At 37.0% G+C, this 26617-nt stretch overlaps 1 protein-coding gene and 1 non-coding gene across 2 annotated transcripts in view; one reads left to right on the top strand and one right to left on the bottom strand.

Moving 5' to 3' along the window:
* The window catches only part of LOC104595586 (putative sphingolipid transporter spinster homolog 2), a 28230-nt gene extending 9395 nt beyond the window's left edge, over positions 1 to 18835 (bottom strand). The window contains exons 1-12 of the mRNA XM_010256369.3: positions 18556 to 18835; positions 13689 to 13820; positions 13438 to 13539; positions 10456 to 10560; positions 10281 to 10356; positions 7021 to 7095; positions 6769 to 6871; positions 6614 to 6679; positions 5221 to 5302; positions 3427 to 3524; positions 2513 to 2589; positions 517 to 630 (exon numbers count right to left, since the gene is read on the bottom strand). Coding sequence (XP_010254671.1) covers positions 517 to 630; positions 2513 to 2589; positions 3427 to 3524; positions 5221 to 5302; positions 6614 to 6679; positions 6769 to 6871; positions 7021 to 7095; positions 10281 to 10356; positions 10456 to 10560; positions 13438 to 13539; positions 13689 to 13820; positions 18556 to 18689 — 1164 coding nt within the window. The 5' untranslated portion in view covers positions 18690 to 18835. The remainder of the gene's footprint in view (positions 1 to 516; positions 631 to 2512; positions 2590 to 3426; positions 3525 to 5220; positions 5303 to 6613; positions 6680 to 6768; positions 6872 to 7020; positions 7096 to 10280; positions 10357 to 10455; positions 10561 to 13437; positions 13540 to 13688; positions 13821 to 18555) is intronic.
* Positions 18836 to 19141: 306 nt separating this feature from the next.
* Positions 19142 to 19224, top strand: TRNAL-UAA (transfer RNA leucine (anticodon UAA)). The gene has a single exon. It is a non-coding gene; the product is annotated as a tRNA-Leu (tRNA).
* The last annotated feature ends 7393 nt before the right edge of the window (positions 19225 to 26617 follow it).

Genomic DNA, 26617 nt, shown 5'->3' with positions numbered 1-26617 from the left:
TGGAGACCTTGTATTGTGATAAAATTCCACCTGTGTAATTCTCAGGGGTCTGGCCCCTTGTATTATGCTATTTGCTGGAGCACATGAAAGTGGAACCATAAAGTTTTCAAAAGAAAAATCTTAAGCTATCTTTGTGCTGATGCTAGTAGTCTCCTATGAAATCCTTAACTCTAGAAAATTGGCCCTCTCAATAGAAAGTATTGCATGTTTAATTGGAATAATGTTTTGGCAATAGAAAGTATTGGGTGCCTTTTACCATTTTCACATTCTTAATAAATCAACACACTACCCATTAGAACTCGGGAAAAAAAAAACACAAGAAGGAAGAAGCATTTGAGGGGGATTAGAGATAGGTGGAGTTCAAGGTTTTAGAGCAAGGGAGATCATTTCTCAACAATGTTATATTTACAATGAAAGGAAAGAGGAGGCTCATCATGGTAGAACCTGGAAGAAATTTCCAGACTAGCTGGAAAAGTGCACACTTCATTCAAGACGTGTCAATGCAACAACTTTTACCTTAAAAGAATTGGAGATTGTGGAATTTATACGGTCAAGAATAAGTCCTCCAGCTAGTGTTCCAAAAATTCCACATACAATTGTAATCCCTCCAAATGTCAAATCTGCACTTTTCTGCCAAGGAGATAACTTACTCAGTATACAATTACAATAAATAAAACAAGGAAAACTCGTTGACACTGGTAATAAATCCAAAGCTGCATCAATATGAACAGGTAAGGCACCACACAACTTCTTAGACTGAATAACATATGGTCCATGAGTAGAGATTTGCAAAGCATTATGAAAGTGATAAATTGAGCCCTTCATAGTGTGTATTTTGATTTTGTTATAGTGCTTTTTTGGTTTGCCTCTTAGGAGGTTTTTCTCTTTGTCTTACCATTCTCTTTTCAGGGCATGATGATTGCACTACTTTTTCTATTAACAAAACTTCTGTTACTAATCTACATAAAAATAAATAAATGGACAACATCAAACTATTACTCCAGGAAGTTTCTCCAGCAGAAGGATCATAAAGGCACAAAAAACACAGAAAGAATAAACAATCTGTTATGGATTGGTCATTAAGTCCCATAAACAATGTAAAAGAAAACTGAAGGCCAGGTAAAATCCAGCCAAATTCTGAACTCTGAAGACCCGCTGTGGTGGTTAGAGCCCAAAGCGGGTTCTTTCTCTGTTAAATATTTTTTCAGCAAACTGAGCGAGCAGCAAACTCATCCAAATCTATATTTTTCCTATGGACAGGATCCCCAAGTTAACCATTTGAATTCCAAAGGAGTGGCTTTAGTCAACCAATGCAAGCTGTGCAATCAGGGAGGAGTCAATGACACACTTAATTGACCCACTGCCAATTCTCTTATAGCATGTGGATGCATTTCTTTAAGCTGTTTGGAATGAGGTTGGCACCCCCAAAGGATCTCAGCCTGGCAATGCAAAGCTTTTAGCAACTGTTTTGTAGAAGCTAATTCTTATAATCATTTGCTGGCTAATTTGGCATGAGTACAATGAGAAGGTCTTTAAGGCAAAAGGATCCTAGTTAGAAGATGTTATTGGGTGAATTGTGAATGGAGAGATCACTCTTCCACCGGGCAAGATTCACAAGGAGTTTTTAGGATTGAAAACCACTGGCAGAAGATCTTATGGGATGATAATTTTTCTATTTTGTCATGACTGATGTATTTCTGTTCACAGTTTTGGGTTCTGCCTTGAGGAGCCTGGTTGTATATGTTTGTTTTTGGAGGAAAACTCTCCCCCTTTTATCAATAGAAACCTTTAAACATTTTTCAAAAAAAAAACCCTTCAGTTATGTAAAGGGTAAAGGAAAAAGTACCCCCATCACCCATGAATGTATTAATATTTTTAAGTATCTTTTACTATATTAATGTGGCAAGCTTCTTCTACAATTCACAAATAAATAATACACACATGACACTAGATACATATGCCTATACATGCATAAATATAAATATATTTTTTACTGTGGACATATACTCTCTATATGATATAGGATCCAAGGTATTTTTGTTTTTGACATTCTCTCATTTTTGCTCTTTTGAATTGTGCATTGGGCACTTGGCCTTGGCCTGCCATGTCCTGGCCCAATGCTCATCCATACATGCCAACCCCAAAAAGCTAGAATAATCACAGCATTTTTAGCAAAACCAACGAATATATATATTAAAAAAAGAGAGAGACAACACAGAGATGCATATTGCACCTAAGCCAAGGGGAAGGAAGTTTTTTGCTTGTTATATATTCTCTCTTTCCACTTCATTAACAAAATCCTTTTTTTACCAATCAAATAAATCATACACAAAATTATATCCTAATGGTACGATTGCATGTTGTCATAATCTTCAGTCACCATATTGTTTCTTTGGGATTAAAGGGTGATTTGATCATCTCTCATGAGTAACCACTTAAACAGAAAATGAGATCAAAGACTGAACTAAAAATGTGTCGTACAATCAAGACATGGAAATTTTAGATAGCTTACCATATGATAAATATTATAACCAGCCTTTGGCCCCCAATATGAATAAGCTCCTATGACAAAGTTGTAGGATATATAACCTAAAGACAACACTTTCATCAGCAGCAGATAAGATAGGAATGACAATGAAATATAGTCAAGTTCTTCTCAATAGCCTCTTGAAAATGTTACACAACAAAATCTGTGTACACTCTCAAGGACATCATGGCCACTTCCATGTTTATGGGAATTAAAAATATGATTACATCTAAGCCCAAAGCTTAAGTAGATAAAATAAATTCCCAAAAGGGGAAGCAAACAGTAAAAATAGCTAGATGAAAGAAGTCACTAGTAAGTGGCTATCCCAGGAGGCATACTGAACATTACAATTGCAAAGTTTATGCCTATTACAGGGAACATTGTTCAATGGGTGAAAGGGAATTATCAAGCCATACCATCTCTCCCTTTCTCCCTCTTCCTAAAGGAAAGAATGCACTCCCCTATCCATGATTCCGTGGATGGTTAGAAGAACAAATACAGCAGGCACATTGAATTTATCAACTTCAAGGGCTAGCTCTTAGGAGTTCCCACCTTGGGGTTGGAGTTAGGCTGATGCACCATGCAGCCCCCCATGGGTTACATCACTCTCATCTCTTAGAAAATTTTCCCCTTGAAAATCAGTAAAATGTCTAAAAGCTAATCCAGCTTGGTCCAAATGAAGTTATAACAAGTAGCCCATATGACAAATAGCTGGGACTAGGTTCTTGAAAATTGATGACCCTCATCAAATCTAACAACACATTAAGTAACCAAAAATAGCTAAAATAATATCAAGAGCATGGGAAATTTATGAATAAACATTTTGCAATTTCTTATCTCATCCTTCAAACATATGCAGTACACAAAAATCTGTAGGGCTAAAGATGATAAAACAATACCTAGAACATTTACAACATAAACCTTATTAAGCAAAAGCACTTTCATATCTCTCCCAAATCTTTCAAAATGATTCAAAGTCTTCAATACACCCTTAGATCTGCCACAAGTGAAATATTTCAAGAATGTGTCAGATATGTAATCAAATTTTGTACATCAACTGAGAAGTAATAGCTGCTGATAAAAAAAAACTGGGAAGTAATAGAAACTTAGCAATAGTAAACTCATTTTTCACCAATCATAAAAATGGTAGAATTTCAGTACAGAATCTGAAGAAATACAAACCAGTCATAACTGGACAGCGCATGAATGAGCAAAAGTTTTGCTAGTACAATATAAACACAAGGACAGGAAAAGCAAAAAACCAAGTACATCAGCCCATGTACAATGAGAACTTGTATATTGGAATATACAAAAACATGAGAAGTCACCCAAAGAAAGGTCCAGCTTGCAAAAAAAGACCAAGTTGGACACCATGAAATATCCTTTGTACACCCAACCAAGAACACAACAAACCTATAAGATTACTCTTAACTTTATCCAAATCATTATATTTGTTATCAAATATATAATGATTTATTTTCTTCCATAATGTACACAAAATGGCCGCCAGTAAAGTCTTCCATAACAATTTACCTCTACTGTTCAGACCCTTAATTCTCCATCCTTGCAGTATCTGAAGAACTGATCCTGGTGTGCAAAAGTGAACACCAAAACAGGACAATGTCATTGTCCACAGCTGGTTAGAAAAGCTGCAACGGATGAAGAAATGATTTGAGGACCCGGGGAATCATTACATAAAGAACATAGAGTGCTAAGCAGAGGCATCCCTCTTCTTATCAGCTAGTCTATAATTAAGCATCTTTCAAGCGCTGCAGTCCATGCTTCTAAGCTAATAGTTCATTCTCCAAATGACCCAAGAGATGCCATACAACCATACTTTGACATATAATTGCTAAGGCATCACCAATGCAGGTGCCTACATGCTACCTAGGTGACAAAACAATTATGGATGGGATGACATAGCTACCCAAATATATACACAAAGGTAACCAGGAGCAAAGAATAGTGTATCCTCCCTATTTCTTTGCCATGTTGAGACTCACAAACCCTCTGGAGGCTGGTAACTGAAGCCTCTAAATTGGGGATAACAACTTAACCCTCTCTGGACCTCCTAACCCCACCACTTCTGGAACAAAGTGCTGCTATATAGGTTTTTGGTCATTGTGACATCATATTATAGAAGCGTTTATGCCTCCAAAGAGAATAGCTTCCTATTCAGAGTTAAGCAAAGAACATAGTTGGCAGGCTTTTCTCCTCAGGTCATTATATTCTACAGAGATCATGTTTTATATTCATGGTATTATTGCATTTATATTTTCTGTTTTCTGTTATTTAGGTTGTATTACGAGCTCCCTTACAAGGACCCACTCTTGGCATTTCATCTTCTTGGATAATAAATTTTTCATTATTGATTATAAAAGAGACTTTAAATCTCCTAGATAATTGTAGATTGGATCCAGTGGTGCCATAAATCGACTATTTGTTTTTCATGGGTTTATTGATAACTGAGATGTTAAAAGGTTAAGTAGTAATATATTAACATTTATCAAAAAAAAAAGAATAACAGTAATATATTAGTAGCTAATTATATTATAACAGTAATTTGGTAGATAACAAAAACTTTGTTGATATTAACAGTTTCACTATGCAATTTTTTATATGCAGTATGAATGCACACACAACCATACACAGGCGGGCATATGTTATAAAAGCTTGACGAGGGAGCCACTCACAGTGAAGATTTCCTTGACTTGCACTCATTGAGTTTCTCATTTACAGCAACTAAACCATCTCTATTATTTGAAACCCCTGAATCTGCAATTAACAGCTAGTCATTACTAAAGTGATAGAAATTGATTTAACAAAAAGAATCAAACAATATGGTGTGCAGTGTGGTGGTCATGTTTATTGAAAAGTTTCTGTTATTTATTAAAAAATCACAAAAAGAATCAAACAGTATAAACCTTACAATACATCCAGAGACATGGAAGTTTTTTGGGAGAATATTAAGAGTTCAGACATAAAATATTCATGAATATGTCTATATACCTCTTCTGTCCTTATATTCTTTTTTCTCTTTCTTGATTATCTACATTACAAATCAGGCCATAACTTTGGCTAACAGTAGAACTCTGGATACTCCATGAAATGATTTCCCATCAACCAAAAACACGTAAAGAATTGTAGAAAAAAGTTCATATTCAAATCCATTACTAGTTAGCAGTTGAGTGAGCCTGAAATCCTGTGAAACAAAGGACTTCATTATCATGCGATATTTTCAATAATTATCCAATTTTAGAGAAATATCAAGCTGTATCTTGTATATTTTTATTTGGTAACACCATGACAATGATATTTGAGTGGTTATGGATGGTTTCAAGTTGCCACATGATATTGAATTTGGTCAAAGAGACATAGTGGTGGAAATGCAACAAACTCCTCGACTTTCCCTTGTTGTTGCCAAAAGCCCCAACCAAATATCCAATTAGAATCACTTGTTTGGACAATTTTCAAAGGAATTTGAAAACATTATTCTTACCAGTTTTCAAAAGAATTTTTGGAAACTTGGAGTTTATTTTCCTGCTGAACTAAATTGGTAGAAACCAAGAATACCTTATATCAGGAAGCTCTGCCCAGCCCAGCTATCAAAAGTAGATAATGGCAGAAACCTGTAAGCTGGGAACAGCCCAGCATGCAGGTGGTAGAAAATACAAACTGAACTTTTATTCACCTTTGGAAAAAAAAGTATCAATCAACCCCCATTATCCATGGATGATTTCAATTCTGACATGATATTCCATCATTGATTCAGGAAACATTTAAATAGAAATGCTAGCCAAGCAAGCGTTCAATAGGGGTGAACTGTATTGGGCCCAATTGTAATCTGATATACTTAATACCAAGCAAAAGGGTTAAGGGCCTATGCTGCATATCCTGAAGGGATTAGGGGCACCTTGTACATAAAAAATGACAGAACTCCTAGATCACCTTGTGCCCAAACTTCACTACAAAATGTATGCGAGGTGAAGAAGAAGCTTCAACATAAGAGAGTAACATGTGTATCGACTATATAAAACCACTCAACATTAGACTAATTAAACAAAAGGAATCAAAAAAATATTTCACCTTCAACTTCTATAGCAACTGTATCTATAGACTCCAGTGCTTTTTTTGATTCAGCAGGAGCAAAACCTGTAGTTTCAAATTGTTGAACATCTTAAGGTTCCCACAAGATCATATAAAACCAAACCAATGGTATGAATGCATAATAAAGTTTGCACCTTTTAACTGCAAAGGTTTCATAACAAAACCTAGAATGACAAAGGGAAACATCAAAATTGCCTCTCCCCAGAATGCATATCGCCAACTAAAATGATTTCCAACCTGAAAATCAGAGAAAGAAAAGTAAATGACATCAAGAACTTTAGGTTGAACCTATTAGTTACAATTTATTAGAGTATATTAAACCAAGAAGAAAAGAGAGAAAAAGAAAAGAAGCCATTAAAAACCATAGTCCAAGAAGATGAACTTACAAATCCACCATAAACATAGCCAAGTGCAATTCCAGTGGGTATACACATGTAAAAGGTTGCAAGCCATGCTGTTTTCTGACACAATAACAAGGAAAAAATAAGAAACAGAAGTTAATAAGATAAAACATTCAGTCAATGATCAAATGAAACTAAAACAACTTTTTACTGCTATGCAGCTCCCTTAAATGCTAAGCAAACAAAATTTTCTGATAACAATAACTAACAAGGGAAAAAAGGAATAAGTTAGCAATACTAATCTACAATTGCTACTCATCATATATATTAACCATAACAATTAGATTCACATAAAAGGGAGACAAGCAAATACTAAGCTACTTGGCTACTATGCCAAAGCCACCATGTGGACATGAAAATACAGTTGCCAATTAATGTGCAAGATACAATTTTCAATAATGCACATGGTTGGGTCCAACACCCTTTAAGATTAGAGTCTTCTGTTGGAAGGTTAAACTCTTGCAGATTAGCACTAGGGCTGTTCATAAGAATGCCCAACCCGGACCGACCCAACCCGAGTCGGCCGGGTTTTCATTCGTACCGGTCGGTTTCGGGTTGGGCACATACATAAACCGAAATCTCGGGTCGGTTTCGGTTTTCTTGCGTGAAAACCGAAATCAACCCGACCCGAACCGAACTAGTATTCTACTAGTTTGGTAGTTCCTACTTCCTAGTTTGAATAGTTTCCTAATTCCTAATAATCTTCTACTAGAACTAGAACTCTAGAACGCCCATTAGGCAATTACAATTAGAATTCAATTAGGTGTCCTTTTTTAGTTTTTTACCTAGATTAGAATTTAGAAGGTTTCTAAATTTTTATTTTATTGATTTACCTACCTAAATTTACCTAGTTTTTTACTCTAGAAGGCCCATTATTGACACTTATTTTTACATGAAGAATTTATTGATTTTATTCTTTACCTGAATTAAATTTAGATTTATCTTGGACTCTTGAATATCAAATTATCAACTAAATCAGATTTTATTTGGCTTTGTACAGGAGCAAAACCGAAACCGACCCAACCCGACCAGGTCAGTTTGGCCTGTCAGTGGGTCGGTTTCGGTTCCCACCTTAGCTAACCCGACCAGGTCGGGTCGGTTGGGAAAATCTCAAGAAACCGACCCAACCCGACCCGTGAACACCCCTAATTAGCACGTCTGAGGCCCTTTAGAAAAGAAGACCTTCTTGGTACCACAAACCCCAGATGTACTTTTATGCAAAGCAAGGTGTCAAAACCTTTATCATTTACTAATCCCCACTTCTCTTATTAGTATTTAGAATAACTTCCTTATCTGGTTCCAAGTGGACATTCTAGCCTATTTCACCCCTCTTAATGAGGGGGATGATTTTATAGAGATGTGCAAGAGTAGAAATTCTATGGACAACATGAGAATAGTGAAATGCTAGAATCTTCTCAAATAAAATACAAACCCCAGAGGAATTGATTGATATAATAAGGTGGCACATTGGAGCAGAGAAAGAGGCAGAGAAACAGAAAATGGGGCCTTGTCTCGATGCTCAAAAAGAAAATGTAATGTTAAAAAGGAAGGAAGTGTTGGAGGACGAGGAAGAATTAGAAGATGAGAATAAAAAGAGGGGGAAGAGGATAGTTATCAATAAAATAAGAAAAATAGAAAAACAGGTGGACCTGGAAAGGGTAGTTGAAACTGAAGTCCAAGTAAGCAAGCTGAAAACACTAAAGAGGAGATCTCAATCGCAAAGGGATTATATGAGGGATGTTCCTGGATCAATGGTATAGGGAGAAGAATTTTTTTGGGATCTGAATGCTCTAGGTCTTGGTAGTGAGGTTGTAGTTTGTTTAAGGGTTGGAAATAAAATAAAAGAAAATAAAATAAAAAACATTGTTATCAAAGGGCTGGAGGGTTCTGAGGTTTTGGTGTTGAATTTTGTGTGGGTGCTATCTTGTCACCTTGTTGTATTGTTTTCTTTTTCTTTAATCCATAAACTACATGCTTGAAACAAGGTTTGAATTTGAATTGTGTTACCAATGGACTCAATGAAGCTTGAAACTAGAGGCAATACAAGTTCAATCTTCAATGGATATTATTTCTAATGGATTATGTGCTATTGGTTGTTGCTTTGGTTTTCAGCCCCTGTCTTCTACTTTTGGTTGACTCCTTTGTATTCGACTATTTATCTTCTCATTCTCTACCACTTATTAATGTACAAAATATAAAAAAAAAAACAACTAAAAAAACAGAAAGGAACTCCCATTTTAATATGCCCTATCAGCATATAAGGGATATAAATTACTACACAAGTTTAGCCATAAACTAGGTAAAGTCTTTGGACCTCTACTTACCTTTCTCCTTTGATGACATTTGGAGAAATTAGAAGCAAGTTGCCAAAAGTTCTGTTGCTAGAAATAAATCTGTGGTGGAGTGGAGGCCCCCTGAAGAAGGTGTTGTTAAACTAAATTTTGATGGTAGTAGTCTAGGTAACTCAGGGCCATCTGGAATTGGGGGACTGTTCAGAAATGCTGAGGGCCAGATTGTGCTTTATTTTCTGGTCCTATTGGTGTGGGAAACTCAGTTAATGCAGAAGTCCAAGCCATGCTACAAGGAGCAGAGATTGGGAAGGAATTGGCTGGGGAACATCTGATAATTCAAGGTGGCTCTAAACTGGTTATTGGTGTGAACTGAATTCAGAGCAAGAAGAAAACAGATCTAGGGGTGTCCAGAATAGTCGACTCCCACCCCAAAGAGTCTCTTTTATATTAAAGAGATAAAAAGATATGTACATTTACATGAATGCCCTTACAGGGCTGAAAGATAAAAAGAACAAATAAAATAATAAGAATACGATACTGTACAACAAGGACTACTCTAATAGTGTACATCAAGCTATATCTTCACAATTGGTTTGGGTGGGCTGAAAGATCCGGAGACTGTTGTCTGGTCCTATAGAGGGGCCTTGAGAAGTTCAATGGGAAAGAAGATCGGAAAATGGATTGGCAGATTTTCTATCCGAACAAGGGGTACATAGGAATCAGCTTTTTTGGGCTCAATTGTAAGCTTTGTGGTATGGTTTAGAGGCTACACCTCGCACCTCGTCGTGGAGATTTTGTTCTATGTATCCTTTGATTTTAATTAATTTTTAATTAATAAAATTGCTATTACTTATCAAAAAAAAGTTTAGTCTATGACACGAATGATGATCTCAAAGTAGAATACAAGTGATGAAGTACAGTCATACAATGTTACAAAACAGTTGGGAACCAAACCTCAGCAACTGGGGCATTGTCATCAATAAATGGAGCTGCAAGACTAATGAATGAAGCCTCACCAACACCAACCAACCTAAATGGACAGAAGAATACCAGTGCTGGCATAAGAAAGTCGTGCTTTCAAGGTCTACAAAACCTTCAATTTTTAACATGCTATCACAGGTGCACTTACATGCGACATATGGTAATAGACCAAAAGTCAAAAGAAAAACCACAACCAGCTGCAGCTAAGGTCCAAACTGTTAATCCAACTCCAATAAGCCTGAATGGGTTGTGGCTGCAAAGACAATACATGTAAGTTTGCAGAGAAATTTTGGACTGACTATAGACAAACTCGCATCTATCTAATGGATTCTTAAACCAGAGCTACAAATATTACATTTTCAATTCTAACACACATAGCCCTATTGTGGTGACAATATGATAAAAACAAGATGCTTACTCCTTGCTCAAATACGGCAAATCTACCCCAAGTCTTTTTTTTTATCAGTAGAAAGGTGACTTTATTAAAATATTTGGAATAAAGAAATGATTAGTACAACTTTTTAACCATAGTATCAAACCCTACTTGCAATCCCCAAATTACATGGATGCCCAAAACAATTGTTGCCTCATTTTCCCTTGTTTAGCTAAGGAGTCAGAGAAACTCTCAGATGTTAGGGTGCAGTGATTTCGATTGACTCTAAAATTGCTAAAGGAGGTGGAGATAAAGAAAGGAGAGGAAAGATAGGGGGGGGGGGAGGATCTGGAGTTGGATAAAGTGGTGGACTTAGAAAGAGGAGACCAGCCAAACAATTCTCAGATTTCTAGGGTGATCCTGAAAAACTCTTCAAACTTGGAAAGGATAGAGGAACAGTCAGAGAAGGGGCTCCACCCTGTTACAATTGTTCCTCAATCTGTAGAAGCAGATGGAGATAAAGAAAGGAGAAGAAATAAAGGGAAAATGCCGGCTAAATCCTGAGATGTTTCAAGAGTTGGAGGAAAGCTACAAGATGCCTGTAAGAAAGAATGTTGGAGATCTTCAAGAGTATCCACCATAGTTTGATGAGGGCCACAATGACTTGAGTACAACTAGACCGCAAGAAGCTAATATTGAAAAAGATGCAGCGATGGTTGATGTCCAGTTCTTTGAGAAAAACACAATTCTGGAACTGGAAAGGATCAATGAGAAGACTTATAAAACAAACAAAGCATTGAGATGTTTTGGTTTCAAAGGTTTTTGGCAGACTAAAAGGAAATCTCTTTGAAATTAAGCCAAGCGATAAGTAATTGAAGATCAAGAAAGCCTCAAGAAGATTTTAGTGGTTTATTGGTTTAAAGGTCGCAATTTTTTAGGGTGGTTTTCTTCCTAGTCTTGTTGAGAGAGGGTGTTGTTTTTGTCAGGTTTGAAGTGGGTTTGTTTTAGGTGGATTGTTGGCCTTTTGGGTTTCTGCTGGTCTTATGCTAAGGTGTGTTTGGGTTGGAGTTCTTGTTTGGGGGTTGAAGTTTGTTTTTTCTTTTGTCACTCTCCTTTGTACTTTCTTTTTTCCTTTTAATAATTTTATTTTATTACCAAAAAAATCATTGTAAATATTACATTTTTTACCATTACTAGAGGAAAGTTACCAATTAAACAATTGATAGTCTTTCATTCAAGGGAAAATTCCACTTTAGAACCCTGAACTTTGGGGGTAGTGTCAAGTTAGTACCCAAACTTTCAAATGTGTCAACAGATAACTGACAGTCAGTTAACAGCTGGGACCAACTTGACACTTTTTGAAAGTTTAGGTACTGCAGTGACACGTTTGGAACTTTGGGTACTAACTTGACACTACCTCCAAAGTTCAGGGTACTAAAGTGGAATTTTCCCTTCATTCATGACTCATATAGTGGGCTTATATACCCTTTTACATCAACTTCATGTGATAGTTAAATCTCAAAACAAACTAAGGCTGACATGCCTTCTAGTATAGACATATCTGAGTGGAGACACCAAGTTAATGGTTCTGGGGCTGCCCGCCTGGGTATGGGCTTGAGACTTATTGGATCTACCTTGAGCCGAGACATTCATACTGTGACTGGGCCTTATCATAGCCTTTTCTAGGTATTAAGTTTTTCCTAAACAAGAAAGATATTTAATATCCATCTAAAAAGTCCTTTGAGGTGGTCATATGTGCCCTTTTGCCTATTAAGAAAAGGACCACAGTATGCTACAGTCTTATGGTCGTAGCAGGAAGAAAGAAACTCTTTTCTTTTCTTTTTTTTTTTTTTTGATAGGGAGGAAGAAAGAAATTCTAGAACTTTTGAATATAATTTTGGACTGAAGCAGTTGTGGTCAAGCTTTATAATAGTTAATGATTCATAAAATGCAAATACAAGAATTATTAAGAGGTCTTAGCATGGATGACATCCTTAGAAGGGTGGCCAAATGTGGCTATTTCATCAAGTAGAAGACAGCCAACTCTCCATCTTTGGCTTCTCCCCCACTTGATAATGTAAAGCTTACCTTTGGTGGTTGTAGTCTTGGAAATCCTAGTGTTTCAGGTAAAGGAATATTCTGGGATAACGAGGGTGAAGTCTTGACTCTATATTCCAACCCTATTGGAAACGGTATCCTTATTACAAGGACTGGAAAGAATTATTAAGAGGTCTTAGCATGGATGACATCCATAGAAGGGTGGCCAAATGTGGCTTTTTCATCAAGTAGAAGACAGCCAACTCTCCATCTTTGGCTTCTCCCCCACTTGATAATGTAAAGGAATATTCTGGGATAACAAGGGTGAAGTCTTGACTCTATATTCCAACCCTATTGGAAACGGTATCCTTATTACAAGGACTGGAACTGATTGGGTGGATAAGGGGATAAAAGTCTACCTTAGGCATACATTCACTTTATTAAGGAAATGAAGTCATAGGCATCTACCATGAACACTGCATTCATATATTAGTTGTGAGATCAGCTACCTCTCCAGCTAGGGAAGAAGCTAACACATACGATTTGTATCCTATATATCCATTTTTTTTCTAACTTTGTTCTAATGGATGCTAAAGATTTTGACTGGCTCATTTGGATTCTAAGGTCTAAACAATTGTACTGTCTTCCTTCTCTCTCCTCTATTTAAACTTTTAATATAAAGTTTTTAAGGTTATCAATAAAATATTTACAAGGTACTACCTCTTTGCTAAGGATGCAAATATTGGAGACGCCACTAGAAGTCCAACCATGAAAGCAGATGATAGAACACCATCTTCAAAATAGTTCAAATCAAAATCACCTCTGCAAGCAACCATTAGACCATTCTGAGCAATATAAATAACCTCAATATAGATGAATGCAAATGAAAACCCAACAGAAGTTCCCATCACATCAAAAGTAAAAGAATCAGGAAAATTGCAACACCAAATAAACCTCAAAATATATCTTACTGGATTCCGCTACCCGAAGTGCATATACCACTCTCTGTGCATGTCCGTTTACTTCCATTTACACCATTGCTTGCTATTGCTCCACGATCAACATAATTTAGCATGTTAATCACACAAAAGATTATAAGTAACCTGCAAACAGAACATTAAGAAATTCATCTTCCATCAATAGACAACATTACTTAACTCTGCCTGTGTGAGCTTATCTTACACCACTGGTCCCAAGCCTAGATAAAGGAGGATGTTTTTCAGGTTAGAAGCCAGCATTAAAACTTTTGCCAAACTCTTATGGTCAAGGATTCTGAATTGTCTTTAATGCCTAACAGGATGGAATGGCAAAACAGGATTCATGTAGCCGCCCCATATAGTTGGTGCAAGGTTTAGATGATGGTGATGATAATGAATAGACAACATTGCTTGATAATTAATAACTAATAAGTAAATAGAAAATGAAAATTAGGACAGAGTGTTAAGGAGACCATTAAAAAAGGATTTGGAAGAGGTGTTATTGAGGGAAGAAATCAGTTGGAGACACAAGTGGATTAAGGAAGGCAATGGGAACACTAGATTCTTCCATGATTTGGCAAATGGGAGACGAAGAAAGAATTTTGTGACCAAGCTAGAGATAGGAGAGGAGGTGTTTACCAACCAGGATGACATAGCCAGAAAATTTGTGGACCACTTCAAATCGATTTATAGAAGGCCTTTGAGAGAGAGGACAGTCATGGAAAGGGTGGATTGGCCAAGAATTGATGAAGGAGTGGCAAGGTGGCTGGAAAGGGATTTCGAGGAAGAAGATATTAAGAAAGTTGTCTTTATAATGGATAGATCCAAGGCTCCGGGTCCAGATGGCTTTACAATGGGTTTTTATCAAGACTGTTGGGAGGTGTTGAAAGAGGATCTAGCTGAAGTCTTCAAGGAATTTGCAGACAATCACACTATAAGCCCTGGAATTAATGCCACCTTTTTGGCCTTGATACCTAAGAAGAATGATGCCAACCACCCAAAAGATTATAGGCCTATTAGTCTGGTGACAAGCATCTATAAAATTCTGGCTAAAGTGCTCTCATTGAGAATCAAAACAGTCCTCCCTACCATCATTAGTGAAACCCAGGGGGTTTTCATTCAAGGGCGACAAATAACAGATCAGATCTTAATTGCGAATGTGTGTGGAGGAAATGAAAAGGTCTAGTAAGAGAGGATTCATTTGTAAATTGGATCTTGAAAAGGCCTATGATTTGGTGGACTAGAAGTTTCTATTGGAGGTTATGCAAAACTGTGAACTTGGGGACAAGTGGTGTAGTTGGATCTTTGGGTGTACCAGTACTTGTCATTACTCTATTCTGGTAAATGGTACGGTGAGAGACTTTTTTCCAGCTTGCAGGGGTGTCAGGCAAGGGGATCCACTTTCACCCTTCCTTTTTACCTTAGTAGCTGATGGGATTAGTAGGATCATTACTAAGGCTAACAGCGAAGATGCCATCAGGGGTTGAAGAATAGGGAGACACCAAGTCCCTGTCACCCACCTTTAGTTTGCAGATGGCCTAATGATTTTTTGTGAAGGAAGTATTAGTGAAAAGGTAGCAAACCTAAAGGAGATAATAAAAGGATTTGAAAGTGTCTCTAATTTGAGAATAAATCTTGAAAAGAGCTGCATAGCGGGTATAAATTTGGAGGTAGGGGAGGTCGAGGCTATTGCGGAGTGTCTTGAGTGTTCCACCTCTGCTTGGCCTATGTCATATTTAGGGCTTCCTTTAGGGGCAAATCCTAGGGAGAGTAGATTTTAGACCCCAGTGATAGAAAAGTTTGAGAAGAGATTAGCCTCATGGAAGAACTATATCTCTTTAGGAGGGAGAATTACCCTAATAAGAGCTACCTTGGCTAACTTACCTACCTATTATTTGTCTGTCTTTAGGATACCAGTTAGGGAAGCCAGGAAACTGGAGAAGTTGATGAGAGATTTCTTATGGGAGCCGGGACAAGAAAAAAAGGATCACTTGGTTAATTAGGAAATTGTGTGTAGAAGTAAAGAAGATGGGGGCTTGGGAATTGGGAGGGTAATTAGAAAGAATCAAGCTCTGTTAGGGAAATGGCTGTGGAGATGGCCTTTGGAAAGAGAGAGATTATGGCATGAGGTGGTGGGAAGCATTCATGGGAGGTCAGAGAACGGATGGGATGCTGGTGTATCGAGGCAAGCTAACCTAGCAGCACCGTGGAAGGCTATTCACAACACCCTTCCTCAATTCCTCAATTTTATCAGGTATGAAGTTTGTTCTGGCAACTCTGTTCTTTTTTGGGAGGATATTTGGGTAGGAGACTCACCATTAAAGGACTTGTTCCCTTCGCTTTTTTCTATTTCTTTGTACAAAAAAGAGGTGGTCTCAAAATTTGTTTCACCTTTGGGAACACCCTTAGATCCTACTTGGGATTTTGGGTTTCGTAGAGGACTTAGGGATGCTGAAATTGAGTCTCTTTCTATTTTGCTTGGTTGTCTTAATCAGGTTTGTTTGGATCCCTCCAAGCCAGATAAGAGAGTTTGGACTCCTAGACCCATTGGAACCTTCTCTTGTGCTTCTTTCTTCAAGTCCATCTCTCAACTTTCTTCTCACCAACTCTTTCCGTCTAAAAAAATTTGGTGCAGGCCAGTCCCCCCAAAAATTATGGCTTTTTGTTGGGAAGTATTCCATGGGAAAGTAAACACTTTAAACAACCTACAAAAGAGAAGACCTCCTCTCTGTATTTCTCCTAATTGGTGTATCCTCTGTAGAGCTCACGGTGAGGATTGTTACCATCTACTAGTATCTTGTACCTTTTCTACAGACCTTTGGGCTTGGATACTTTCGTTGTTTGGGGGTAGTTGGAGTCTACCAACAGAAGTTCACATGCTCTTCAACCATTCTACCTTTTATTGGCCTACAAAAATAGGGAGAATTATGTAGAGATGTGCTCGTGCTGCTTTGACTTGGACTCTTTGAGAAGAAAGGAATCTCATAATTTTTCAAGACAAGGAAAGGAACAACCAAGATTTGAAAGACTGTGTGTTAAACAGGGCAATACATTGGCTGAAGACCTTGGAAATCTTCCATCAATCTCCTTTAATGACCTTTGGAGAAATTGGTCAGCAGTAGCAAGGTGCTCATCTTTAAAGGACAAATCAATTACAAGCTGGTCTCCTCCACCCGAAGGCTCAATAAAGTTGAACTTTGATGGAAGCAGCATGGGTAATCCAGGATTATCCGGAGTGGGGGTGCTTTGAGAAATGAGAAAGGAGAGATTTTGTTGCTCTACTCAGGTCCCTTGGGAATTGGGAACCCCATCAGGGCAGAACTCTTAGCTGTTGTACAAGGGGTGCAATTTGCAAACCAGCTAGGGGTACAACACCTAATAATCGAGGGGGATTCCAAAGTGGTGGTGGGTTGGTTAAAAAATTTTGAAGAGGCTATGTGGCGATACAAGAATGAAATGAAGAAATTTAGTTGGTTGACAAGGAATATGTTGGTCACTGTACAATGGGTGGGGAGATCAGCAAATACTTTGTCAGATGTGTTAGCTAAGCAAGGGGTAAATAGGGAAGAATTATTTTGGGCTCAGTTGTGATTATTGTTTTTCTTTCCTAGTTTACTTGTAAGACTCAAGGAGGGGCTGCAGCTCGTGCCTCTCGTTGGGATGATGTATGAACTCACTCTAAAGTTGCTTTTGAATCAATAAACTGATTATTATTCATCATAAAAAATAGAAAATGAAAACAGGAAGGCACATAGTTAGAATTGAGAGGAAAATAAGATGAAATTTCAATGTGAATTTTTGATAGTAAGACAAAAATTCATTTGTTTTCTTGATGTGGAATTCATACAGAGACTTCACACCAAGAAAAGAGGAATCTTGCAGGCTGGTCATTTCCATTCCCAAAACAAGGGAAGTTAATCCTGTATCACATTCTAGAAACATTAAAGAAAGTATCCCAAATGATGGTAAAAAAGAAAAAGTAATTCAAGAACAGATAAAACAGATACCCTTCTTAATAGGGTGCATGACCTTTTATCTTCCTTTTTTTCTTTTCTTTTTTTTTTTTTTTTTTTGCATGTATGGAGATGATAACTGATGAAAGTAAAAGAGCAAAAGGTGGAAATGACAGGATATACAAACAAATCAACCTTAATCCCAGTTATTTGTGTTCCAGTACATAAATCCTGTCCTACCATTTTGCTCTATAAAGAGCCATGCTTTCTATCAAATATAATTTTTTACCGGTTCAGACCACATCTTCTTTGGTCTCTCCTTTCTTAGAACCTTCTAGTTGCACCAATTCATTCTTTCTCACTTGTGTAGTCATGGTTCGTCTATAACATGACAAAACCATTTTGGTTGACTTTCCCTCATGTTAACACTAATTGGAACTACTCCTAAGTCCTAAGCTCTCTCCAATGCATTCATTCTGATTATGTCTTTTTAGTCTTGTCACTCATCCATCGCAACATTCTCTTTAATTTCCCCTGCATAATGGATGATTGATCTAAGCCACCACAAATGGACAGTTTGGAGCATCTCCCGATCATGAATCTTAATTGAACCACCATTGTTACTATATCTATAAAATTAATGCAGAAAAATAGGACAATCATCTATTAATGCCTGTATGCAGTTCCCTGAGCTCCCAACGCCAAACCATAAACTACCGAAAACCAAATTCAATCACTTCGAGCAAACCAACTACGGCAAAATCAATTGTCTAAACTTGTAAAACCTCCAAGGCAGTTAGCAAACGAGAACAACAAGAAAAGAAAACAAGAGAAGCCGCTCGTTGTTGACAATTAGGGCTTTGAGTCCTCTACAAAAAACGACAAGCTTACTGAATAAACAGCACTACCTCTTAGGAGTGAACCACGAAGGCTTCGGAGTCGATTCGACAAGCTGGGATCCGGCCATTTCTGTGTCGAGAGGAGCAACCACCGAAGAAATGCTAGGATTTTCTTCAGAGGGCTTGGACGGTTCTTCTCCCATAATAGTATTAATGAAGGCTTTACTTCCGGTATAAGGAGGCTTTCTAGAAGTCCTCCTGTTTTGCCTGGAATGGTTGTTGGGGAGCTGTCGCTCTCCCACGTTTCGTATCGGTTCGCGTTTGTCACTTTATTTTTTTAGTGTTACGACTTACGAGTTTTCACTACTTCTCTTTACCGGGGTTCTTATTTACGGCGCCGGCGGACTCCGGCGATAAAATCGGAGTAAATACATACGGTGGTGGTAGGTAATAGGATATTTCGACTTGTCAGTTGGGATCTGATTGCATCGTTATCTTCCGTGTTGATTTGGGAATCCGGACCCTTCGATTGCAATTTTCATCGTTATCCGTGGTCAGACATACATCATACAAGTCAGGTAATGGGGGGCCCGGAGGATAATATCGAAAAGGAATTTGTTTAATTAGAATATTTTATACTCATGTCAACACAGTTGCTGGTTTGCCCGAGAGGTTAAGGGGGAAGACTTAAGATCTTCTGCACATAAGTGCGCATGGGTTCGAACCCCATAGCCAGCAATTAAATACACATTCACTTTTAAGCTGTTTAAATACTCTAACAAAACGCTTCAAATGCTTTGTACACATCCGTCAGCCGCACATCATTGGGAACATCTGATTTTTTTTCTTTTTTCTTTTTTTTTTTTTTTCTAGGAACATCTTCTGAATGGATTCGAGGAGTTTGGACCTGTTGGGACTTGGCAGCGTTTGGTTGGTAGTATATCTGATTATCTTAACTCTTCTAACTTTCAGATTCTAACATTTTAACCCTTGCCATGTTAGCGGTATTCGAAAATCCGATTTTGAATTTGATATTCGACATAATCGAATTTGGATAATTCGAATATCTAATCGGTCAAATTTGAATATCCTATTTATACTGAATAGTTAGTCGGGTTCGAATTCGGATATGACCTTATTCGATTCGATAAATATCCAAATTTGACCAATTAAATAATTTTTACATTTATATACTTTATATCAATAAAATATTTATTTTATATATTTATTAATTATCTAAAATAATTAATTAATTGAATTCAAATCAAATCAAATATTTGAATATTTAATCAGATTCGAATTCGGATATTAATTTTTAATATCCGTCGGATATCGAATCAAAATTGGATATTGGATTTTCTAATTGGATTTGAATTCGGATATTGCCTGATCTGATTCGAATTCGACCCGTTTACACCCCTATTAAGTTCTACGTTCTTATATATTTACCCTATCATTTTGTACTTTCCTCTTTTATTTGTATGCAATTTATGTATTTTTCAATTCCCTTTTTGTAGTTTGTTTTTATTTTTATATTTCCACTTTATTTGTATACTTTCTTTTTTTGGGTAATTTGTTTTATTTTCTTCTTTTTTCTTCGTTTTGTCATTGTATTTCTTATATTTTGTACATTTTCTTACTATGAAGAAATTATATGATGTACCATATTACTATAATTCCTATTGTATTTTATCTCTTATTTTATTATTTTCTCTTCAGCCTTGCAAGGGCCTGTCTATAAATTCTTTAATTTCATTTTCTATATAAAGGACCCTTGGGGTAGGGTCAATGTATCCATTTCTTCACCCCAGAATTCTGTATTCTTCCTTGGGTTTGTTGACATGGCATCAAAGCAAGCTACTCTTTAATTTATGTTCTTTCTTTGCTCTCTTGTTAGCCATATTAGGGGTATTGTTTTATGGGTGTTTTGATTGGTGTTAAGGTTGTGCTCTTCAACCATAATCCTAGTTCTTTGTGGAGCTTTCTGTCTGGTGTTAGGGTTGTCCCCAGATTCTTTTTTTTTTTCTCACTCAAAAAATCTGTGGGATCTGAAAAAAGTCTTGGGGAGTTATGACCTTCTCTTCTAGGCAGCAACAACCTTCTTTCTCCTACTGTGAACTGGTTCCTCTAGGGCGACAATAGCCTGGCTTCTTTATCCTTCATCAGCACCGGTTTTTTAAACCTTTCCTTTTTTTTTTTTTTTTTTTTTTGGGGGGGGGGGGTCTTATGCTTTAGACTGAGGAACTTCAATAGACATAAGGTCTTCTCTTCAAATACTTTGGAAAACTTTTCATTTTGGGTTGGTGTATCTCGCTATTGTCTTAATCAACTATTATCAGTCCTTGGAACCCTAATTTGCATTGTCCTAGCTCTGTGTTGTTATGGGTTATTTATTGGAGGATTTTGATTCATCTATAAAGTTTTCTTAATGAAGTTGCTCTGGAATGGTGTTGTCTACATTTCATGCTCCAAACCTGATATTAATTATTTTCTTTTAAGTAATAATGTGTTCGGATGAAGCAATTCACTACCTAGTTCATTACTAATTTAAGCGCCCTAATTAACATTGCAAACATTAGTGTTGCTATCCTTTTCCTTAGGTTGATTTTGCTTATTTATGATGGCTGAAAAGATTGACTTTTTTCTTGTAAAATTTGATGGAAATAAATGAAATATGTGGAAGTTCCATTTTGATTTCTATGTTGAGGGAAAGGGACTTGAAGGTTACTTGAATGGGACTGTATGTAAACCTGATGAGGCTGGTAGTAAATTCTATACACAATGGAAGCTAGGCAACGGAAAGTTAGTCTCCTAGATTTTGAGCTCCATTGTGCCTCATATTAGTGCTCCCATGAGAAAACTAAGGACTGCCTATGAAATGCACTCCTATTTGAAAAAGGTTTATCATTAGCCCAATATGTCACGACAGTACTAGATTAAATCTGAAATCTTTGTCTATTACTAGGATACAAAAAGATACAAGAGTAATATGTAGGCTTTATTGATCTCTCGGCTAAACATGAACTAGTTCATGTTGAACCGTCAAATTCCGTTGAGTGTGTCAAGTATTTGTAGAAGCATTTTGAAAATAGAAAAGTGAACCTGTTTCTTATGGGGCTAAGACCTGAGTATGAAATAATCAAGTCAAATATTTTGAGTAGATGAACTCTTCCAAACTTAAACTCTATGATGGAAAAGTTATTGAGGGAAGAAACTAGACTCCTAACTATTACTACAAACATATAAGGGAAACATCTTGATTCAGGGATTGATATTGTTTTTCTTGCACGAGGGAATAAGAAATTTGGTGGAAAAGACCCTTCTAAAACTCAATGCTATGAATGTAAAGGATATGGACATATAGCTTTTCATTAGGGGTGGCCACAGGTCGGCTCGGCTCGATTTAAACCAAGCTTTGAGCTGAGCTCGAGTTTGATATATAGGCTCGTTTGCTAATCGAGCCGAGCTTGAGCCTAGTGAAGCTCAGCTTGTGAGGCTCGCAAGCCTAGTATAATAAATAAATATTTTTTTATTATATACATACATACATACCTACATATACATGTATATATAAATAATTTTTATTTGATATAATGATATTTTTATATTTTATGTATAATAGTAAATAATTTTTATAATTCTTAATTTTTTGTATGTAAAATAAAAATATTTTTATATGTATATTTTTTATTTTTTAGAACAAAACTTGGCTCACAGTCGAGCTCGAATTTGCGAGCTTTGAACTGAGCTGAGCTTAACACAATTTCAACGAACCAAGCTCGAATAGCCAAGTATTCAGCTTGGCTCGACTCAAATCCACCCCTACTACAAAAAAGAAGAATACCTACATTTATTGCAAACAATACAGACATATCATTCTAGAGTGCCCAATTCGTCCACCCAATGATCCCATGAAAAAGAATAAGCCACAAGCTTATCAAGCGTTTGAGGGACAAGTGTCCGATACCTCTATTGCCAAGGGAGAATCCTCTGGTTCCTTGAAAAAGGAAGAGATTCAACAAATGGTATCCTCTTCTGCCTTTTTTGCTATCGACCTATTTGGTGAGTTCTCCAGTTATTGCTCTATTCCTTCTCACATTTGGACAATTGATTATGGTGCCACAAATCATATAATCAGTGCCTATCCAAAACCCTCAAACAATTTGTCTGAGACCAACCATAGACATATTGTCATTGCTAATAGTGAGAAACTTGATATCATTGGGAGTGATGATTTGTGTATCAAACTTTCCCCCTCAAATTCCTTGTCCCTTGCTAAAACTTTCCTTGTTCCTAAACTTGTTGTTAACTTTATTTCAGTGGGCCAACTAGTTAATGAAGGTCACATTCTGACCCTTTTCCTTTGATGGTTGCTTGATTCAGGACCAATGCACTGCGAAGGGTGAAAGGGAAGGGGCATAATATGGGCCGCTTGTTTGCGTTGGAGTTTGAGAAATCACAATCAGCATGATCATTTACTTGAACTCTTCTACATTGAGTCCTGTTTTGAGTTAGAGAATATATGTCTAGGACTTATGGCACAAACGTTTGGGTCACTCAAATATTGAGAAACTTACATATTTATTTGAACATGGTTTTATTAAAACTAAAATTCCATTTATGAAATCATTTTATACATATCGTGTTTCTTGTTGTTTGAGTAAGGGTCGTATTTTACCATTCACTTACCGAGTTGAACATGCTATTTCATCTTTTAAAGTTTTATTCATAGCAATGTTTGGACTTCATCTATTGTTTCTTGAATGGGATACAAGTATTTTGTGCTATTCATTTATGACTATGCCAAGTACACTTGGTTATACTTTCTCAAACACAAGTTAGAAGTTTTTTCAACCTTTCGATTGTTTCATAATATGGTTCGAGTTTGGTTTCAAGCGAATGTGCAGACCTTAGGCTCAGCCTCAAGGGGAGAATAAAGTGATGGAGAATTTTTGGTTTATTTGAAACATCATAGTATACAGGTCCAACGATGTTGTCTAGACACTCTTCAGCAAAATGGTGTGGTAAAAAGAAAGAATGACCACATTCTTAGTGTTGTAAGGACTCTTCTACAAGAATCACATGCGTCTCCCACATTATGGGTAGAGGTCGCTAGCATGATAGTGCATCTGATCAATTGCATCCCATCTTCTATTCTTGCTAACATATTTCCTCATCAAAAGATGTTTAGATCCCCCCCCCCCCTAGATCTTTCCCATCTTCATTATTTAGGTGTCTATGCTTTGCTCATCTTCCCCCTTGTGAACATTCAAAACTTTCAGCTCAATATGTCATGTGCGCTTTTATGGAATATAGCCCTAACCACAAGGGATTCCTTTGTTATGATCATTCGGCACATCGTATTCATATTTCTCGAAATGTGATTTTTCTTGAGTATATCCCATTTTTTAGGAATTTCCAAGTTATCTGTACCATTTGTTTTGATTTTGCATGATTTTGAATCACAGGATACTCCCACGGGTTTGTGGTCCAGCTCCTACACCTATGACCCCTTCTTCCTCTTGGTCCAAATCCTTTTCCCATCACAAACAACCTTGTAAGTAACGCTCCAGTTTTAGATTTCTCAGTTATTCCTCTTATACCTTTGTGTCATTCTACTCGTTTCTCTAGACCACCTGACCGCTATGGTTTTCCTTCGAACCATAGCTCATTCTCTATTGTTTTTCCCTCTATATATATTCCTCGTTCTTACCAACAAGCAAGTAGCAGCCCTTGGTAGCAAGATTCCATGGATGCAGAGATTCAAGTTTTGCACAAGAATGACACCTGGGACCTTGTCCCAACACCTTCAGATGGCTCTATTATTGGGAACAAATGGGTCTATTCCATCAAGTTGAAATCTGATGGGTCTATGGACCATTACAAAGCTAGGCTTGTGGCACAGGGATACACGCAGGAGTATGGCACTAAATAATAGGAGACATTTGCTCCAGTGACCAAGATTACTACAGTCTGTGTTCTTTTATCCCTCTCTGCTACACACTCTTGGACTATCTTTCAATTGGTAATGAAAAATGCCTTTTTACATGGGCATCTAAAGGAGACATTATATGAAACCTCCTCCCGGGTACTGTAGTGATCCCTCCCTCGTCTGTCGGCTAAAGAAATCCCTCTATGGGTTAAAGCAAGCCCCTTGAGCTTGGTTTGAAAAATTTAGAGATGTTGTCGTGCAAGTTAGGTATAACAAAAGTGCGTCGGACTACTGTATTTTTGTTCGGAAAAGACCATAGGGCCTTACCATTCTCTTACTATATGTGGATGACATATTGTTGATTGGAGATGATATAGAAAAAACTCAGGACCTCAAGTCTCTTTTCCACAGTTCTTTTCACACAAAAGATCACGACCCTCCTAACTATTTCTTGTGGCTTGAAGTTCAACAAAGCTCCTAGGATTATTTTATTTGCCAACACAAGTATGCCTCTGATCTTGTTAAGTTGGCCAACCTTATTGATGATAAACAAGTTGATACTCCCTTGGAGTTGAATGTCAAATTATCCAAATCAGAAGGCTCCCCTACTTCTTGATGCTTTTCTCTATTGGCAACTTGTAGGGTCTCTCATTTATCTCACCATGACTCGTCCTGACATCTCACATGCAGTTCAAGTTGTTAGTCAATTTGCCTCTGCCCCTCGTCAACCTCATTTGACTACAGTGCATTGAATCATTCACTATGCTTGACGCTCTTTATCATAGGGTATTTTCTTCTCTTCATCCTCTTCTATCCAATTGAGGGCCTATGCTGATGCAAATTGGGCTGGATGCCCCGACACATGCCATTCCACTACCGACTGGTGTGTCTTCATGGGTGACTCTCTAATATCATGAAAATGTAGTAACAATAGACTATTTCCAAGTCCTCTATGGAAGAAGCAGAGTATAGGGCAATGCCATCTATTTATAGTGAAGTTGCTTGGTTTCAATCTTTATTGTAGGAGTTGGGTCATTCATCTCCTACACTCATTTCTCTCTATGTGGACAACACTAGTGCTATTAAGATTGCCTCTAATCCTGTCTTCCATGAAAGGACAAAGCATATTGAGGTGGACTGTCACTTTATCCACGACCTATTTCTTGCAAACTCTATTTCTCTCCCTCATGTTGCCTTTGATATACAAGTTTCTGACATCTTCACAAAGGCCATGTCAAGGTTCAGACAATTATTTATCGTAAGTAAACTGATGCTCATGCCTCTATATCAATTTGAGGGGGAGTGTGAAGAAACCATCTGATGTGCCATATTACTATGGTTATTTTATTATTTTCTCTTCAACTCTACAAGGGCCTCTCCATAAATTCTCTAATATATGTTGCCCTACAAGGGCTTCTCTGTAAATTATTTATTTATTTTTTTCAATATAAAGGACCCTTGGGGTAGGGTCAATGTATCCATTTCTTTACCCCAGAATTTTGTGTTCTTCTTTGGGTTTGTTGACACTTACTTTCCTATATTTTTATTTTTTTGTTGTACTTTATCAATTTCTTACAAAATGTTCTTATAAAATTATGTAAGGTCAGTCTGGCTTTTAGAAATATTTAAACATGCACATGAAAGTCGCATGAGAATCTTTTGAAGTTAACTAAGGAAAATGCTAATGACAACCCACTAAGGCCTTGTTCGTTTTTCGGTGCCCAAGTAACATGCTTCCTTGAGCAAGTGGTCCTTGAGGAAAAGTTGCCCAGGTAACTTTTCATCGAACTGGTAAACAATTTATCCACCCTGGGGGTAACCAATACTCTATGAAAAAAATCATTTTCCTTGCGACTCATAAATAGTAGGTAATTTGGTCAATTACCCTATTGACCAACCCTAGAAGATACTAGTAAACGAACAAGGCCCAAGTATTAGGGGAGTAAACGGTATTCGATTATTCGATTCCAAATTTGATATCCAACCTAATTGAATTGAATTCGAATGGTTCGATAAATTAAATGGTCGAATTCGAATGGTTCGATAAATTAAATGGTTGAATTCGAATTTATACATTTTACGGATTAATATATCGAATTCAAATTCGAATTCATATTGATCCGATTCGATAAAAATTTGAATTGATTAATTATATACATTTAATATATTAATAAATATAATAAAATATAAAGGTTAAAG

This window comes from Nelumbo nucifera, chromosome 5 (genome assembly GCF_055504915.1).
Source record: "Nelumbo nucifera cultivar China Antique chromosome 5, China Antique-T2T, whole genome shotgun sequence".
Taxonomy (NCBI): Eukaryota; Viridiplantae; Streptophyta; class Magnoliopsida; order Proteales; family Nelumbonaceae; genus Nelumbo; species Nelumbo nucifera.
Note: the sequence above shows the minus strand (reverse complement) of the source record. Positions and strands in the feature narration are given on the sequence as shown.